The sequence below is a fragment of the Sturnus vulgaris genome, chromosome 33 (assembly GCF_052056855.1).
Source record: "Sturnus vulgaris isolate bStuVul1 chromosome 33, bStuVul1.hap1, whole genome shotgun sequence".
Lineage (NCBI taxonomy): Eukaryota > Metazoa > Chordata > Aves > Passeriformes > Sturnidae > Sturnus > Sturnus vulgaris.
In genome coordinates, this window is record NC_142275.1 from 663,550 (window position 1) to 681,956 (window position 18,407).

The window sequence follows — 18,407 nt, forward strand, 5'->3', positions numbered from 1 at the left end:
GAGGAGACGGGGGGGAGATGGGAGGTACCACTGAGAGTAGACGGGGGGGAGATGGGAGGTACCACTGTGGGCGCAGGGGGGGCTGTAATAGGGCGTACCACTGTGCAAGGCAGAGTGGAGATGGACTGTACCACTGTGGGGGGTGGGGGACAGGCCTTACCACAGGGCTGTACCATTATAGGGATGGGGGTTGTCACCACTGCCACCCCTGGATGCCACCCAGTGTCCCCATTGTCACCCCAGGGTGTCCCCACTGTCACCACAGAGCCCTCGTGTCCCAGGTCACCTTTATTGTCCCCTTGGGGACACGAACCCCCCGCCCCTGGTGTGGCCACACCCCAAATTTGGGGTGAAAAGGGACAATTTTGGGTGTGGGGTGACCCCAGGGACAGGTGCCAACCCCCCCCCTCCCCCCCGGTGTGGCCACACCCCAAATTTTGGGGTAAAAAGGGACAATTTTGGGTGTGGGGTGACCCAGAGCTGCTCCAGTGACCCCAAGGACAGGGACAAGGTCCTGAAGGGTCCCCAAAAAGAGATCCGGGGGTCCCAACGTGAACCCAAAAAAAAAAGATTTGGGATCCCAAGGCTCCAAATTTACCCTCAAAAACGATCAGAGGGTCCCAAAGTGTCCTTAAAAACGAATTTGGGGGTCCCAAAGCGCCCCCAAAACCAGATTTGGGGTCCTAAGGTTCCAAATGTACCCCCCAAGCTGATCAGAGGGTCCCAAAATGCCCTTAAAAACAGATTTGGGGGTCCCAAAGCATCCCCAAAAACGGATCCGGGGACCCCAAAGTCCCCAAAATCCCCCCTAAAATCCATCCTGGGGGTCCCAGATTTGGGGTCCCGGGCAGGTAAAATAGAAAATAAAATAAATTAAAAGCTTGGGGGGGTTTTGGGGCGTCCCCCCCCTCCCCCGATGTCCCCTCGGTGTCCCCGATGTCCCCTCAGTTCACCAGCAGAGCGTTGTCCTGCACGGCAGCCCTGTGGGGACACAATTTAGGGAATTTTTAGGGGATTTTTAGGGGATTTTGGGGGGCGGGACCCCCAGGGAGACCCCCCCAGATCCCAAAAATCCCAGGAGGAGAGTGGGGACCCCAAAAACCCGAGGGAAGGGCTGGATTTGGGGGTCATTTAGGGGCCAAATTTTGGGATCATTATGGGGTGGTTTGGGGCTGGATTTGGGGGTCATTTCAGGGCCTTTTGGGGCTGGATTTTGGGGTCATTTGGGGCTGGATTTTGGGGTCGTTTCAGGACCTTTTGGGGCTGGATTTTGGGGTCATTTCAGGACCATTTGGGGCTGGATTTTGGGATCATTTCAGGGCCATTTGGGGCTGGATTTTGGGGTCATTTGGGCTGGATTTTGGGGTCGTTTGGGCTGGATTTTGGGGTCATTTCAGGGCCTTTTGGGGCTGGATTTTGGGGTCATTTGGGGCTGGATTTTGGGATAATTTCAGGACCATTTGGGGCTGGATTTTGGGGTTATTTGGGGCTGGATTTTGGGATGATTTCAGGACCATTTGGGGCTGGATTTTGGGGTCATTTCAGGGCCATTTGGGGCTGGATTTTGGGGTTCTTTGGGGCTGGATTTGGGGATAAATTTGGGATTCTCCCACCCTTCCCACAGAGCACGGCTGGATCCCCCCCAGGTGACACCAAGGCCAAACCCCCCCCCCCCCCCCCGCCCCCCACCTCGGGGTGACCCCGAACCCCCCAAAACCTCCCCGAACCCCCCGAACCCCCCCAGAATCCCCCAAAATTCCCGGGAGAGGCGAGGCGGGGGCGGACCGGCCGCAGCAGCAGAGGGCGGGGCAGGAGGCGGAGCTGTCCCGGCGGAACTTCCCGGACCTGGGGCTGTCCCGGCACTGAGCGATGAAAGCGTGGAGCTGGGACACCTGCACGTCACCTTCCGACTGGTTCTGGGGACAGGTGAGATAGGACAGGTGAGGGACAGGAGCTGGGACACCTGCACGTCACCTTCCGACTGGTTCTGGGGACAGGTGAGATAGGACAGGTGAGGGACAGGAGCTGGGACACCTGCACGTCACCTTCCGACTGGTTCTGGGGACAGGTGAGGGGACAGGTGAGGGGACAGGTGAGGGACACCGGGACGTCACCTTCCGACTGGTTCTGGGGACAGGTGACATGGGACAGGTGAGGGGACAGGTGAGATAGGACAGGTGAGGGGACAGGAGCTGGGACACCTGCACGTCACCTTCCGACTGGTTCTGGGGACAGGTGAGGGGACAGGTGAGATGGGACACCGGCACGTCACCTTCCGACTGGTTCTGGGGACAGGTGACATGGGACAGGTGAGATGGGACAGGTGAGATGGGACAGGAGCTGGGACACCTGCACGTCACCTTCCGACTGGTTCTGGGGACAGGTGAGGGGACAGGTGAGATGGGACAGGTGAGATGGGACAGGTGAGATGGGACAGGTGAGATGGGACAGGAGCTGGGACACCGGGATGTCACCTTCAGACTGGTTCTGGGGACAGGTGAGATAGGACAGGTGAGATGGGACAGGTGAGGGGACAGGTGAGGGGACAGGAGCTGGGACACCGGGATGTCACCTTCAGACTGGTTCTGGGGACAGGTGAGATAGGACAGGTGAGATGGGACAGGTGAGGGACAGGAGCTGGGACACCGGGATGTCACCTTCCGACTGGTTCTGGGGACAGGTGAGAGAACAAAGATGGGGACAGGTAAGGGGACAAGGGACGATGTGATTGGCAGACGAGGTGACAGACATACAAAGCGACAGCCAGGTGATGGAACGGACAGGTAAGGTGACACCGGGTGACGTCACATAGGCGAGATAACACACAGGTGATGTCACACACACAGGCGAGATAACACATAGGTAAGGTAACACAGGTGATGTCACACAGATGATGTCACACACACAAGTAATGCCACACACACAGGTAATGTCCCACCCAGGTAAGGTCACACAGGTGACACCCAGGTGAGCTCCCACCTGCCTTGCTCACCTTGATGGTGTCGTAGGAGCCGGTGATGAGGGCGATGAAGAGGCTGAGCACCATGTAGATGAAGAGGGCGCTGAAGCTGTACAGGTACACCTGGCTGAAGAGCCACACCAGGGCCCCGCTGGGCCGCAGAGCCACGAAGGTGGCAAACATGTCATCGCCATTGACCAGGGAAAAGAGACACTCGGACACCATGGACAGCGAGCGGAACTGGGGACAGCACACCTGTGTCACCTGTGTGTCACCTGTCACACCTGTGTCACCTGTGTGTCACCTGTGTGTCACCCCCATGTCATCGCCATTGACCAGGGAAAAGAGACACTCGGACACCATGGACAGCGAGCGGAACTGGGGACAGCACACCTGTGTCACCTGTGTGTCACCTGTCACACCTGTGTCACCTGTGTGTCACCTGTGTGTCACCCCCATGTCATCGCCATTGACCAGGGAAAAGAGACACTCGGACACCATGGACAGCGAGCGGAACTGGGGACAGCACACCTGAGTCACCTGTGTGTCACCTGTGTGTCACCTGTGTGTCACCTGTGTGTCACCCCCATGTCATCGCCATTGACCAGGGAAAAGAGACACTCGGACACCATGGACAGCGAGCGGAACTGGGGACAGCACACCTGTGTCACCTGTGTGTCACCTGTGTGTCACCTGTGTGTCACCTGTGTGTCACCCCCATGTCATCGCCATTGACCAGGGAAAAGAGACACTCGGACACCATGGACAGCGAGCGGAACTGGGGACAGCACACCTGTGTCACCTGTGTGTCACCTGTGTCACCTGTCACACCTGTGTCACCTGTGTGTCACCTGTGTCACCTGTCACACCTGTGTGTCACCTGTGTGTCACCTGTGTGTCACCTATCACACCTGTGTGTCACCTGTGTGTCACCTGTGTGTCACCTGTCACACCTGTCACACCTGTCACACCTGTAACCCCACATTTCATCCATGGCTTTGTTAATCTCCCAAACCCCAAAACCCAGATTTGGAAATCCCCCACCCCCGAAACCCCAAAATTTGGGAATCCCCCTGACCCCAAACGGGGAATTTGGGAATTCCCCGACCCCAAAATCTGAAATTTGGGAATCCCTCCGACCCCAAACTGGGAATTTGGGAATCCCCCGAGCCCAAACTGGGAATTTGGGGCTGTCCCACCTTGGGGTGGTGGGGGCCCAGCACGATCCAGCCGCAGAAGCAATAACCCAAATAAATGACGGCCACGCAGCAGCAGAAACGCATCACGCTGGGCAGGGCCACGCGCAGGGTGACGATCAGGATCTGGGGGAAAAAACGGGAAAATTGGGAAAAATGGGAAAAATGAAAAATGGGGATTAGCCACGCGCAGGGTGACGATCAGGATCTGGGGGAAAAAACGGGAAAATTGGGAAAAATGGGAAAAATGAAAAATGGGGATTAGCCACGCGCAGGGTGACGATCAGGATCTGGGGGGAAAATGGGAAAATTGGGAAAAATGGGAAAAATGAAAAATGGGGATTAGCCACGCGCAGGGTGACGATCAGGATCTGGGGGAAAAAACAGGGAAAATGGGAAAAATGGGAAAAATGGGAAAAATGAGAAATGGGGAAATGGGGATTAGCCACGCGCAGGGTGACGATCAGGATCTGGGGGAAAAAATGGGAAAATTGGGAAAAATGGGAAAAATGGGAAAAATGAAAAATGGGGATTAGCCATGTGCAGGGTGACAATCAGGATCTGGGGGAAAAAACAGGGAAAATGGGAAAAATGGGAAAAATGAAAAATGGGAAAAATGGGAAAAATGGGGATTAGCCACGTGCAGGGTGACGATCAGGATCTGGGGGGAAAAATGGGAAAAATGGGAAAAATGGGGAAATAGGGAAATGGGGAAATGGGGATTAGCCATGCGCAGGGTGACGATCAGGATCTGGGGGAAAAAATGGGAAAATGGGAAAAATGGGAAAAATGGGAAAAATGGGGAAATAGGGAAATGGGGAAATGGGGATTAGCCACGCGCAGGGTGACGATCAGGATCTGGGGGAAAAATGGGAAAATTGGGAAAAATGGGAAAAATGGGAAAAATGAAAAATGGGGATTAGCCACGCGCAGGGTGACGATCAGGATCTGGGGGAAAAAACGGGGAAAATGGGAAAAATAAAAATGGGAAAAATGGGAAAAATGAGAAATGGGGAAATGGGGAAATGGGGATTAGCCATGTGCAGGGAGACAATCAGGATCTGGGGGAAAAAATGGGAAAATTGGGAAAAATGGGAAAAATGAAAAATGGGAAAAATGAAAAATGGGGAAATGGGGATTAGCCACGTGCAGGGTGACGATCAGGATCTGGGGGAAAAAATGGGAAAATGGGAAAAATAAAAATGGGAAAAATGGGAAAAATGAAAAATGGGGATTAGCCATGTGCAGGGTGACGATCAGGATCTGGGGGAAAAAATGGGAAAATTGGGAAAAATGGGAAAATGGGGAAATGGGGATTAGCCACGCACAGGGTGATGATCAGGATCTGGGGGAAAAAACAGGGAAAATGGGAAAAATAAAAATGGGAAAAATGGGAAAAATGAGAAATGGGGAAATAGGGAAATGGGGAAATGGGGATTAGCCACGTGCAGGGTGACGATCAGGATCTGGGGGAAAAAATGGGAAAATTGGGAAAAATGGGAAATGGGAAAAATGAAAAATGGGGATTAGCCACGTGCAGGGTGACGATCAGGATCTGGGCAGAAAAAATGGGAAAAACGGGAAAAATGAAAAATGGGAGAAATGGGAAAAATGGAGGAAATGAAAAATGGGGAACAATGGGGATTTGGGGTTGGAAAATGTGAATTATCCGAGTAGGGGGCAGGAAAACGGGAAGTGTCCCCAAGCGTGACAAGGAGGATTTTTAGGGCATGAAAAATGGGATTTAATCTTGTCCCTGTCCCCTGTCCGTGACCCCCAGGTGTCCCCAGGTGTCCCCAGGTGTCCCCAGGTGTCACTCACGTTGTATTTCTGGAAGAAGGTCAGGTACCGGATGACCCCGACCCACACCAGCAGGGTGGATGTCCCCAGCAGGATGCTGCACACGTCATAGCCCGAGAAATTCTGGGGGGACACGGGGACAGTGCCACCACCGTGTCCCCAGGGCAGTGACAATGTCACCAAGGCAATGGCAGTGTCCCCAGGGCGGTGGCAGTGTCCCCAGGGCTGGCAGTGTCCCCAGGGCAGTGTCCCCAGGGTGGTGGCAGTGTCCCCAAGGGCTGGCAGTGTCCCCAGGGTGGTGGCAGTGTCCCCAGGGTGGTGACAGTGTCCCCAGGGCAGTGACAGTGTCCCCAGGGCAGTGTCCCCAAGGGCTGGCAGTGTCCCCAAGGGCTGGCAGTGTCCCCAGGGCTGGCAGTGTCCCCAGGGTGATGGCAGTGTCCCCAGGGGCGGTGGCAGTGTCCCCAGGGCAGTGACAGTGTCCCCAGGGCAGTGTCCCCAAGGGCTGGCAGTGTCCCCAGGGTGGTGGCAGTGTCCCCAGGGTGGTGACAGTGTCCCCAGGGCAGTGTCCCCAAGGGCTGGCAGTGTCCCCAGGGGTGGTGGCAGTGTCCCCAGGGTGATGGCAGTGTCCCCAAGGCTGGCAGTGTCCCCAGGGCAATGACAGTGTCCCCAGGGCAGTGACAGTGTCCCCAGGGCGGTGACAGTGTCCCCAGGGCAGTGTCCCCAGGGCGGTGACAGTGTCCCCAGGGCGGTGACAGTGTCCCCAAGGGCTGGCAGTGTCCCCAGAGCAGTGACAGTGTCCCCAGGGTGGTGGCAGTGTCCCCAGGGCGGTGACAGTGTCCCCAGAGCAGTGACAGTGTCCCCAGGGTGGTGGCAGTGTCCCCAAGGGCTGGCAGTGTCCCCAGGGCAGTGTCCCCAGGGTGGTGACAGTGTCCCCAGGGCAGTGTCCCCAAGGGCTGGCAGTGTCCCCAGGGCAGTGGCAGTGTCCCCAAGGGCTGGCAGTGTCCCCAGGGCAGTGTCCCCAAGGGCTGGCAGTGTCCCCAGGGCGGTGGCAGTGTCCCCAAGGGCTGGCAGTGTCCCCAGGGCAGTGTCCCCAAGGGCTGGCAGTGTCCCCAGAGCAGTGACCTTGGCCTCGATGCCGATCTTGAGCACGGTGCCCAGCACGGTGAGGAGGTCGCTGGTGACGAGCAGCAAATACCAACCATTGAGGAACTCGAGACAGTCGGACAGGGACAGGGACACGGAGCGGTGACAGCGCAGGAACCGCGAGAAATCCTGGGGACACCAAACTGTCACTGTCATTGTCATTGTCATTGTCACCTCACAGGGACAGGGACACGGAGCGGTGACAGCGCAGGAACCGCGAGAAATCCTGGGGACACCGAACTGTCACTGTCATTGTCACTGTCACTGTCATTGTCACTGTCACTGTCACCTCACAGGGACAGTGACACGGAGCGGTGACAGCGCAGGAACCGCGAGAAATCCTGGGGACACCAAAACTGTCACTGTCATTGTCACTGTCACTGTCATTGTCATTGTCACTGTCACTGTCACTGTCGTTGTCACTGTCGTTGTCATCTCACAGGGACAATGACACCAATCCCGTTCCCCAAACCCCAAACCCTCCAAACTCCATAAATGCCCCAAATCCCCCAAACCCCAATCCCAAACCACCAAATCCCCCAATCCCCAAATCCCCAAAATCCCAATCCCCAAATCCCCAAACCCCAATCCCAATCCCCAAACCCCAAAACCCCAAATCCCCAAAATCCCAATCCCCAAACCCCCCAATCCCCAAATCCTAAAACCCCAAATCCCCAATCCCCAAATCCCTCAAACCACAAACCCAAAACCCCAAATCCTCCAAACCCCATAAATGCCCCAAATCCCCCAAACCCCAAATCCCCAAACCCCAAATCCCCAAACCCCCAATCCCCAAACCCCAATCCCAAACCCCCAAACCCCCAATCCCCAAACCCCAATCCCCAAACCCCAAAATCCAAAATCCCCAAACCCCCAATCCCCAAACCCCAATCCCAAACCCCCAAACCCCCAATCCCCAAACCCCAATCCCCAAACCCCAAAATCCAAAATCCCCAAACCCCCAATCCCCAAACCCCAATCCCAAACCCCCAATCCCCAATCCCCCAAATCCCCAAACCCCAAATCCCAAACCCCAGTCCCCCTCACCCTCTGCAGGAGGAGCCCGCGGGCGATGGAGCGAGCGCAGAGCACCAGGGACAGCGAGCACACGGCTGTCACCAGGATGTCAAAGAACAACCGCAGGGAATTGTCACCTGTGGGGACACCCAGGGTCACCCCCCGGGGTCACTGTCACTCCCCCGGGGTCACTGTCACCCCCCGGGGTCACTGTCACCCCCCCGGGACAGAGGACACTCCCCAGGACAGGAAATGCCTGTGGTCACCCATTGTCACCTGTCCCGGGCAGCGAGGGGTGGTGGCACTCCCGGGGACACCCATTGTCACCCCCTGTCACCTCTCCAGGGCAGCGAGGGGTGGTGGCAGTGCCATTGTCACCCATTGTCACCCATTGTCACCCATTGTCACCCATTGTCACCTCTCCAGGGCAGCGAGGGGTGGTGGCAGTCCCATTGTCACCCATTGTCACCCACTGTCACCTCTCCAGGGCAGCGAGGGGTGGTGGCAGTGCCATTGTCACCCATTGTCACCCCCGTCACCCCCTGTCACCTCTCCAGGGCAGCAAGGGGTGGTGGCACACCCGGGGACACCCATTGTCACCCATTGTCACCGTCTGTCACCTCTCCAGGGCACCGAGGGGTGGTGGCAGTCCCATTGTCACCCATTGTCACCCCCTGTCACCTCTCCCAGGCACCGAGGGGTGGTGGCAGTCCCATTGTCACCCATTGTCACCCATTGTCACCCATTGTCACCCCCTGTCACCTCTCCAGGGCAGCGAGGGGTGGTGGCACTCCCGGATGGCCGCGTGTGTGTCCAGGCGGATCCGCACTCGCCCGCTGTGGGCGCGGTTGTCAAAGGTGACCTGGGGACAGGGGGTGGCACTGTCACCGTCACTGTGTCACCGTCACTGTCACCATCACTGTGTCACTGTCACTGTGTCTGCATTGCTGTCTCTGTGTCACTGTCACTGTTACTGTCATTGTGCCTGTGTCACTGTCATTGTGACTGTGTCTGCATTGCTGTCACTGTGTCACTGTCACTGTGTCACTCTCGCTGCCATTGTGTCACTGTCACTGTGTCACTGTCATTATGTCACTGCGTCACTCTCACTGTTATTGTCACTGTCACTGTGTCACTCTCACTGCCATTGTCACTGTTACCGTGTCACTATTATTGTCTCTGCGTCACTGTCTCTGTGTCACTCTCACTATTGTCACTGTGTCACTGTCACTGTTATTGTTGCCATCACTCTGTCACTGTCACTGTGTCACTGTCATTGTCACTTTGTCACTCTGTCATTGTCACTGTGTCACTGTTATTGTCTCTGTGTCACTGTCGCTGTGTCACCGTCACTGTGTCACTCTCACTATTGTCACCGTGTTACTCTCACTATCATTGTCACCGTCACTGTGTCACTCTCACTATTGTCACTGTGTCACTGTCACTGTTATTGTCGCCGTCACTCTGTCACTGTCACTGAGTCACTGCCATTGTCACTGTGTCACTGTTATTGTCATTGTCACCGTGTCACTCTCACTGTCATGGTCACTGTCACTCGCTGGCTGCCCCCCAGGGCCCACCGAGGGACAGAGGGACACCCAGGGGACCCTTGGGGACACCCAGGGGACTCTCAGGGGACAATTGAGGATATTTGGGGACACCCACGGGACAGTGTAGGATATCTGGGGACACTCAGGGGACACTGTGGGATATCTGGGGACACTCAGGGGACAATTGAGGATATTTGGGGACACCTGGGGACACTGTGGGATATTTGGGGACACTCAGGGGACACTCAGGGGACACTTTGGAATGTTTGGGGACATCCAGAGGACACCCAGGGGACACTGTGGGATATCTGGGGACACCCAAGGGACTCTCAGGGGACACTGTGGGATATCTGGGGACACCCAGGGGACACTGTGGGATATCTGGGGACACCCAGGGGACTCTCAGGGGACACTGTGGGATATCTGGGGACACGCAGGGGACACGTGGGGACACTGACGGTGACACTGAAGGTGTAGCAGTCGGGGATTTCGTGGTTCAGCAGCGTTTGGATGTTGATGGCCTTGAGCTGGAAGTCCACGGTGACATTGATCAGCCTGGGGGGAGAAAAAAACACCCTGGGAGGCCCCAAAATCCTCCCCAAAAAACCCCAAAATCCCCCAAAAAAGGAGAAATTCCGCCTCAAAATCCCCCCCAAAAAAAAACCTCCCTGAAATCCCCCCAAAAAGGAAAAATTCCACCTCAAAATCACAAAAAATTCCAATAAAAAAGAGATTAAAAATAATAAATAAGAGAAGAATAAAAAAACAACGAAGGGAAAATTCTGCCCCAAATTCCCCTCTCTAAAAAAAAATAAAAAAAATCAGGGAACAAAACTGCCCCAAAATCCCCAAAAAACCTGAAATCCCAACCAAAAAAAGAAAAATTCCACCTCAAAAATCTCCTCCCAAAAAAATACTGGAAAGGAAAAATTCCACCCCAAAATCCCCCCAAAAACTCCCAAGAAAGAGAAAATTCACCCCAAAATCCTCAAAAAAAACCACAGGAAAGGGAAAATTCCACCCCAAAAAATTCTTGGGAAAGGGAAAATTCACCCCAAAATCCCACACAGGGATTTGGGAAAAGGGACCCCAAAATGCCACAGAGGGATTTTTGGGATGGGGAAGGGCCCTGGGTGGGATTTTGGGGGTTTTTGGGGGTTTTTTGGGGTTTTTTGGGGGTTTACCTGTGGAACTGGAGGGTGAAGTTGCCGTCGGTGCCGTCCAGTGCTGGCGGTTTGGGGTCCCCAGGCTGCACCTCCAGGCACTCTGTGGGGTCAGCATTGGGGTCAGCCCCTGGGACTCCCCAAATCCCAAATCCCAAACGCCCTGGGACCATCCCAAACCCCAAATCCCAAACCCCAAACCCCAAACTCAGACCCCAAACCCCAACAAACACCAACTTCCAAACCCCAAATCCCAAACCCCAAACTCAGACCCCAAACCCCAACAAACACCAACTTCCAAACCCCAAAGCCCAAACCCCAACCCAAATCTAAACCCAAATTCCAAACCCCAAACCTCAACTCCCAACCCCAGCTCCCAAAACCCCAAATCCCAACTCTCAAACCAAAACTCCAAACCCCAAACCCCAAACTCTGCACCCCAAACCCCAAACCCCAACCCTGCACCCCCAACCCTGCACCCCCAACCCTGCCCCCCGCACCCCAAACCCTGCACCCCAAACCCCAAACCCTGCACCCCAAACCCCAACCCCGCACCCCCAACTCCGCACCCCAAACCCCGCACCCCAAACCCCAACCCTGCACCCCAAACCCTGCACCCCGCACCCCAAACCCCAAACCCTCCACCCCAAACCCCAAGCCCTGCACCCCAAACCCCAAACCCCAAACCCTCCACCCCAAACCCCAAACCCTGCACCCCAAACCCTCCACCCCAAACCCCGCACCCCAAACCCTGCACCCTAAACCCCAACCCCGCACCCCCAACTCCGCACCCCAAACCCCGCACCCCAAACCCCGCACCCCAAACCCTGCACCCCAAACCCCGCACCCCAAACCCCAAACCCCAAACCCCAAACCCCAACCCCGCACCCCAAACCCCAAACCCTGCACCCCAAACCCCGCACCCCAAACCCCAACCCTGCACCCCAAACCCTCCACCCCAAACCCCGCACCCCAAACCCTGCACCCTAAACCCCAACCCCGCACCCCCAACTCCGCACCCCAAACCCCGCACCCCAAACCCCGCACCCCAAACCCTGCACCCCAAACCCCGCACCCCAAACCCCAAACCCCAACCCCGCACCCCAAACCCCAAACCCTGCACCCCAAACCCCGCACCCCAAACCCCAACCCTGCACCCCAAACCCCGCACCCCAAACCCCAAACCCTGCACCCCAAACCCTGCCCCCCGCACCCCAAACCCCAACCCTGCACCCCAAACCCCAAACCCTGCACCCCAAACCCCAACCCTGCACCCCCAACCCCGCACCCCAAACCCTGCCCCTCGCCCCCCGGGCCCGCCGTGCCCTCACCGGTGGCCACCGTGGGGTCGATGTCGAAGGTGTCGTTGCCGGGGTCGATGTCCCCCCTGCGGAAGAAGCGCTGGCACAGCCACAGCCCGGGGCCACCCCCGGGGCCACCCCCGGGGCCACCGTAGGCGTAGCGGCCCAGGGACTCGTTGGGGACAGCCAGGTACTGTGGGGACAGGGACACGGGGCTGGCACTGGGGCATCCCGGTGTCCCCAAATCACCTCAGTGTCCCTAAAACACCTCTGTGTCCCCAAACACCTCTGTGTCCCCAAAACAAAGTGGCCAAAGGGACACGGGGCTGGGGGTGGCACTGAGGCACCTCAGTGTCCCCAAATCACCTCAGAGTCCTCAAAACATCTCCGTGACCCCAAACACCTCTGTGACCCCAAAACGGGGTGGCCAAAGGTCTCAGTGGGGACAGCCAGGTACTGTGGGGACAGGGGTCCCCAAACCACCCCAGTGTCCCCAAACCACCCCAGTGTCCCCAAACCACCCCAGTGTCCCCATGCCACCTTCTCGAGGACAAAGGCCAGGTGATCCATGATGTTCTCGTGTCCCCAAACCCCTCCCGATGTCCCCAACCCCTCCCGATGTCCCCAACCCCTCCCGATGTCCCCAGCCCTGCCGGTGTCCCCGTGCCACCTTCTCGATGACGAAGGCCAGGTGCTCCACGAGGTCCCCGCGGGTGTAGATGGCCCGGGTGTCATCGCTGCCGTCCTCGTAGCCCTTGAGGAACAGGTGCTTGAAGGCCACCGTGTTGTCCTCCTTGAAGGCCACCACCAGCTGGTTGCTGAGCCCAAACAGGATCAGCTGGGGACAAAGGCCACCACCTCTGTCACCACCTGTCCCACCACGGTGACACTGCTGTGTTTTGTCCCAGAACGCTTTCACCCAGAGCTTGGGGACAAAAGCCACCCCGGTCACCCCGTGTCCCACCCTGGTGACACCACCGTGTTTCACCCCGAAATGGTGTCACCTGTGGTTGGTGACAAAGCCACTGCTGCCATCAGGCCCTGTCCCACCACGGTGACGCTGCCATTCTTTGTCCCAGGACACTCCAGTGTCCCTTCCAAAGTGTCCCCATGTCCCAGTCCCCTGTGCTGCTGTCCCCACTGTCCCTGATGTCCCCTTCCCGGTGTCCCAGCCCCTTGTGCTGCTGTCCCCACGGTCGCCATCTGCCATCCCCGCTGTCCCATCCCCGCTGTCCCATCCCCGCTGTCCCCAGCGGTGTCACCTGCACGGTGACAAGGACGATCTTGGCGAGCTGCAGCACGAGTTTCACGGGCCGCCTGCCGCGGGCCCGGTACTTGTCACAGGGGCTCATGAAGAAATACTTGAGGCGGCGCCGCAGCTCTTCCTCCTCCTCCTCCTCTTCCTCCTTCTCCGGTACCGGCGCCGGGGCCGCCCCGGCCGTGCCGTAGCCGGGGCCGCGGCTCAGCAGCCGCTCGGTCTCTGCGCACACCCGCCGGTGTCACCTCGGTCCGGTGTCACCTCGGTCCGGTGTCACCCCTGTCCTGCTGTCCCCAACCCAGCCGGTGTCCCCCTGCCCGAGCACAGCGTCCCCGGTACCCGCAACCACCCCGGCCGGACCCCCGATGTTCCCGCACCCAGCTGTGCTCCTGTCCGGGTTCCGGTACTGCCAGACCCGGTCTGCCACTAATCCCGCTCCCTGTCACCATTCCCGCTCCCTGTCCCAATTCCCGGTCCCCATTCCCTGTCCCCATTCCCATTCCCGGTCTCCTCTCACCGGACGCCGCCGCCATCGCTCCGCTCCCCCCTCAGCTCTCACGTGACCGGGGAAACCCCGCGATGCTCCCGCCCACCAATCACAGCGCGCCATCGCTCCTGGATTTACATAACCACGCCCACGCCTCTGGCCCCGCCCCCGGGCGCTCTTTGCTCCCAATTCGCTCCCAGTGCTCCCAGTCAGAGCGGGGCTGGCAGGGAAAGCGCTCCCAGTTCGTGCCCGGGGCTCTCAGCATCGCTCCCGGTGCTGTCCCGGTCATTCCCAGTGCTCCCAGTATCGCTCCCGGTGCCGCGCGGACAAAGCCCCGCCTGGAAAGGAGCGCAGAGTGATCGATCGGCAGCAAGGAGCAATCGAGCGCCAAGGGATCGATCGGCAGGCAGGAGAAATCGAGTGTGGAGTGATCGATCGGCAGGCATCACCAATCGATCGCCGATCTAATCGATCGACAGGCATCACCAGTCGATCGCCGATCTAATCGATCGCCAGACATTAGCAATCGATCGCCGATCTAATCGATCGCCAGGCATCACCAGTCGATCGCCGATCTAATCGATCGGCAGACATCAGCAATCGATCGCCGATCTAATCGATCGGCAGACATCACCAATCGATCGCCGATCTAATCGATCGGCAGACATCACCAATCGCTCGCCGATCTAATCGATCGACAGACATCAGCAATCGATCGCCGATCTAATCGATCGGCAGGCATCACCAATCAATCGACAGGCATCAGCAATCGATCGCCGATCTAATCGATCGGCAGGCATCACCAATCGCTCGCCGATCTAATCGATCGGCAGGCATCACCAGTCGATCGCCGATCTAATCGATCGGCAGGCATCACCGATCGATCGCCGATCTAATCGATCGACAGGCATCACCGATCGATCGCCGATCTACTCGATCGACAGACATCACCGATCGATCGCCGATCTAATCGATCGACAGGCATCACCGATCGATCGCCGATCTAATCGATCGACAGACATCAGCAATCGATCGCCGATCTAATCGATCGGCAGACATCAGCAATCGATCGCCGATCTAATCGATCGGCAGGCATCACCAATCGATCGCCGATCTAATCGATCGACAGGCATCACCAATCGATCGCCGATCTAATCGATCGACAGACATCAGCAATCGATCGCCGATCTAATCGATCGGCAGGCATCACCAATCGATCGCCGATCTAATCGATCGACAGACATCAGCAATCGATCGCCGATCTAATCGATCGGCAGGCATCACCAATCGATTGCCCGAGTGATCGATCGACAGGCATCGCCAATCGATCGCCAATCTAATCGATCGGCAGGCATCAGCAATCGAGCACAAAGCGATCGATCGAGAGGCAGGAGGAACCGAGCACAGAGCGATCGATCGAGAGGCAGGAGGAACCGAGCACAGAGCGATCGATCGAGAGGCAGGAGGAACCGAGCGCAGGGCGCTGGATGAGGGCAGGGAGCAGCAATCGAGCGCAGAGTGACGGATGCAGGGAGGCAGCACCATCGTAAGCAGGGATTGATCGCACGGCCCCGTTTAATGAGCGATCAATGCCCCGCACCCCCCGGCACTCCCGGACACGCTCGCACACGCAGCCCAGGGCAGGCCCGGCTGCAGAGCTCACGGCCCCGATGGTTCCACGGCAGCGCCTCTGAACGCCAACCCCCAGCGCACGTTCTCCCCACATTCCCGGGGCTGTTCCCACATTCCCGCTCCCGGTCTTGGTCTCGATCCTCCAGTCCCGATCCCGGTCCTTTATTCCCGCTCCCCTTCACAGTCTCAGCCTTGTAGCCCAGGTCCCTGTCCCCACTCTGGGTGCCAAATTCCCGCTCCCTGTCCTGTATTCCCGGTCCCATTCTCTGGATAAGTCCAAATCCTGAAACCGCAACCCCATTCCCAAATTCCCATCCCAAATTCCCGCTCCCTGTCCCCATTCCCTGTCCCCATTCCCTGTCCCCATTGCCTGTCCCGGTCCCCATTCCCCGTCCCCATTCCCGCTCCCCATTCCCATTCCCTGTCCCCATTCCCTGTCCCCATTCCCTGTCCCGCTCCCCATTCCCGGTCCCCATTCCCATTCCCGGTCTCCTCTCACCGGACGCCGCCGCCATCGCTCCGCTCCCCCTCAGCCCTCACGTGACCGGGGAAACCCCGCGATGCTCCCGCCCACCAATCACAGCGCGCCTTCGCTCCTGGATTTACATAACCACGCCCCCGCCTCTGGCCCCGCCCCCGGGCGCTCTTTGCTCCCAGTTCGCTCCCAGTGCTCCCAGTCAGAGCGGGGCTGGCAGGGAAAGCGCTCCCAGTTCGTGCCCGGGGCTCTCAGCATCGCTCCCGGTGCTGTCCCGGTCATTCCCAGTGCTCCCAGTATCACTCCCGGTGGAGCCCCGCAGGGCGGAGCGCGGCTCCTTTTGGCTGTCGGCACCTGCCCGGGCCGGGCTGGGAGCGGAGGAGGAGCCGGGAGGAAGAGGAGGAGAAGAGGAGGAGAAGAGGAGGAGCAGGGACAGCGAAAGGAGGAGCGGGAACTGAAGGAGCGGATTTGGAACCGCGCGCTTCCCCCGCTCCGGCCGCAGCTGCCCCGGGTCCGGCAGCATCGGCCCCGCCCGGGACCCGCAGGTGAGCGGGGAGGGGGAGCTCGCCCCAAATCCATCGCGGGGGGATCTCCGGGAGGGATTTTTTGGCGGGGCAGGGAATGTTCGGATCTCGCAGGACCCCAAAGCCGAGCCGGAAATGCCCCTGGGGGGGGGGGGGGGGGGGAAATCTTGGGTCTGGGGGTCCCCGGGAGAACCGGGGGTGAACGGGGGAGCCCCGGAGCGGGGAGAGCGCAGAGGGGCGATCCCGGAGCCGGGGACCCCCGGCAGCCTGGAGGGGTGCGGGAGGTCGGTGCTGAGCGGGCTCCGGGCCCCCCGAGGCTGAAAGGGGCGCTGACTTCTGCAGCCGCCCTTGGGCAGCGGGACCATCGAACACAACGCGCTCGGCCCTTGTTTCCCCCACCCCAAATCAGGAATCTTGGCTCCATCAAAGAGCAAAAGGCCGGGAGGAAGAGGAGGATGGCCCGGAAGCCCCAGGCAGGTGAGGAGGAAGCCCCTGGCCCTTTCCCCCTCTGTCCTGCTCCATGTCCCAGCCCAGCACGGCCCCCGGCTGCAGGACAACCCCCCGACCTGGGGGGATCTCCTTCCCCTTCCCTGTGGCACGGAGGCAAATCCCATCCTCTGCTTGTCCTTCCTGCCCCAGGCAAGGAGCTGAGCACGGAGAGCAGCGAGGACAAATCCCCGCGGCAGAACCTCGTGGGAGAGGCCGTTTGGAGCGGCCCCACGGCACGGGAATGCAACGGGGAGGAAAAGATCCCGCAGCAGGAGGGGCTGCAAACGCAGATCCCGGGGATCCCGGCAGGAAAGAGCCGGCCTGGGCCGGGGGAGCGGCCACAGCTCGGAGCTGGGGGTCCCTGAGCAGCTTCAGGATGGGGAGAAGCCCCACAAGTGCCCGGAATGTGGGAAAAGCTTCAGGTGGAGACGCCTCGTGATCCAACCCGGGAGAATCCACACCTGGGAGAGACCCTACAGGTGTGGGGAGTGCGGGAAGAGATTGAGGGACAGCTCTAAACTGAGCGTGCACCTGAGGATCCACACCTGGGAGAGACCCTACAGGTGTGGGGAGTGCGGGAAAGGCTTCAAGGAGAACTCGAGCCTGACTGCCCAGCTGAGGATCCACAGCGGGGAGGGACCTCCCCGTGGTCACCTGGATTCATCCTCAGGCCATCAGGAATCTGCTGTGGAGAAGAGATTTCTTCTCACCTCGGGGGGGGAAAATGTCGCTTTTTTTTTTTTTTTTTTTTTTTTTTTTGCATCAAGAAACGCTGAGTGGCCTTGGAGATTTTTTTTCCGTTTTAATTCTGTTTTACCCCCAGGTATTTTCCTCAACCAAATGGGGATGATGGATTGGGTCAAAATCTCTGATTTTGGAGACAAGGGGGTTGGAAATCCCTCCCCAAAAAAAGTTTCTTGCCACCCCCCCCCTCCAGCCGAGCTGGTGGATGCTCTGCCTGCAGGGACACGTAAATCTTTTCGGTTTGGCACTGAAATGTCGCGTTTTTCTCTTGGAAAACCTTGGAAAGGCCTGAAATTGTGGTGAAAATAAAGATGTTAAAGTAAGATATGGGTGGGGACATGGAGGGGGACATGGGTGGGGACATGGGGGACATGTAGAGGGGACAGTGACATGGATGGGGACATTGTGGGACATGGATGGGGACATGAACTGTGCCATCAATGCCACCACAGTGCCATCAATGCCACCACAGTGCCACCTTGGCCGTGGTGAAGGGCTGCCCGGGGCAGTTCCTGGTGGGAGGAGCTTTGGGGGTCACCTTTGGGGTCACCTTGGGACCGACCACGGGTCTGGTCCACTCTGAAATGGGGAGGAGCCCTGGCCAGGGAGCCTGGGATGGACACTGGGGTGGGGGGACACTGGTCTGGGTGGCCACCAGGCCATGAATCC

The 18,407-nt window shown here is 58.4% G+C and overlaps 2 protein-coding genes across 10 annotated transcripts; one reads left to right on the forward strand and one right to left on the reverse strand.

Annotated features, from left to right (window-relative positions):
• Positions 1 to 268: 268 nt before the first annotated feature.
• On the reverse strand, positions 269 to 16,304 carry MCOLN1 (mucolipin TRP cation channel 1). 9 transcript variants are annotated; one of them, XM_088154885.1, is made up of 15 exons: positions 16,006 to 16,150; positions 13,905 to 14,212; positions 13,392 to 13,609; positions 12,800 to 12,967; positions 12,160 to 12,322; positions 10,850 to 10,931; positions 10,124 to 10,220; positions 8,878 to 8,977; positions 8,146 to 8,252; positions 7,078 to 7,227; positions 5,977 to 6,078; positions 4,159 to 4,281; positions 2,993 to 3,199; positions 1,786 to 1,916; positions 269 to 981 (listed from the first exon to the last, which is right to left on the reverse strand). In XM_088154885.1, exons 2-15 carry the CDS (start codon positions 13,918 to 13,920, stop codon positions 945 to 947), a joined length of 1,701 nt encoding a protein of 566 aa, XP_088011011.1. In that variant the 5' UTR covers positions 13,921 to 14,212; positions 16,006 to 16,150; the 3' UTR covers positions 269 to 944. The 9 variants fall into 9 exon arrangements, with proteins under 9 accessions (XP_088011011.1, XP_088011013.1, XP_088011012.1 ...); XM_088154887.1 differs by lacking the exon at positions 13,905 to 14,212 and having other exon boundaries at positions 16,006 to 16,281; XM_088154886.1 differs by lacking the exon at positions 16,006 to 16,150 and having other exon boundaries at positions 13,905 to 14,779.
• LOC106864286 (uncharacterized) lies at positions 16,067 to 18,061 on the forward strand. Its single transcript, XM_088154911.1, has 3 exons — positions 16,067 to 16,526; positions 16,848 to 16,982; positions 17,145 to 18,061. Exons 1-3 carry the CDS (start codon positions 16,067 to 16,069, stop codon positions 17,357 to 17,359), a joined length of 810 nt encoding a protein of 269 aa, XP_088011037.1. The 3' UTR covers positions 17,360 to 18,061.
• The last annotated feature ends 346 nt before the right edge of the window (positions 18,062 to 18,407 follow it).

Coding starts and splice junctions, on each gene's coding strand:
- MCOLN1 (XM_088154887.1), bottom strand. Junction 12,968..13,391: donor TCGTCCTTGTCACCGTGCAG/GTGACACCGCTG, acceptor CTTTGTCCCCAG/CTGATCCTGTTTGGGCTCAG. Junction 3,200..4,158: donor TGGGCCCCCACCACCCCAAG/GTGGGACAGCCC, acceptor TGCTGTCCCCAG/TTCCGCTCGCTGTCCATGGT.
- LOC106864286 (XM_088154911.1), top strand. CDS start 16,067: ATGCTCCCGCCCACCAATCACAGCGCGCCTTCGCTCCTGGATTTACAT. Junction 16,527..16,847: donor GCCCCGCCCGGGACCCGCAG/GTGAGCGGGGAG, acceptor TGACTTCTGCAG/CCGCCCTTGGGCAGCGGGAC. Junction 16,983..17,144: donor GGCCCGGAAGCCCCAGGCAG/GTGAGGAGGAAG, acceptor TTCCTGCCCCAG/GCAAGGAGCTGAGCACGGAG.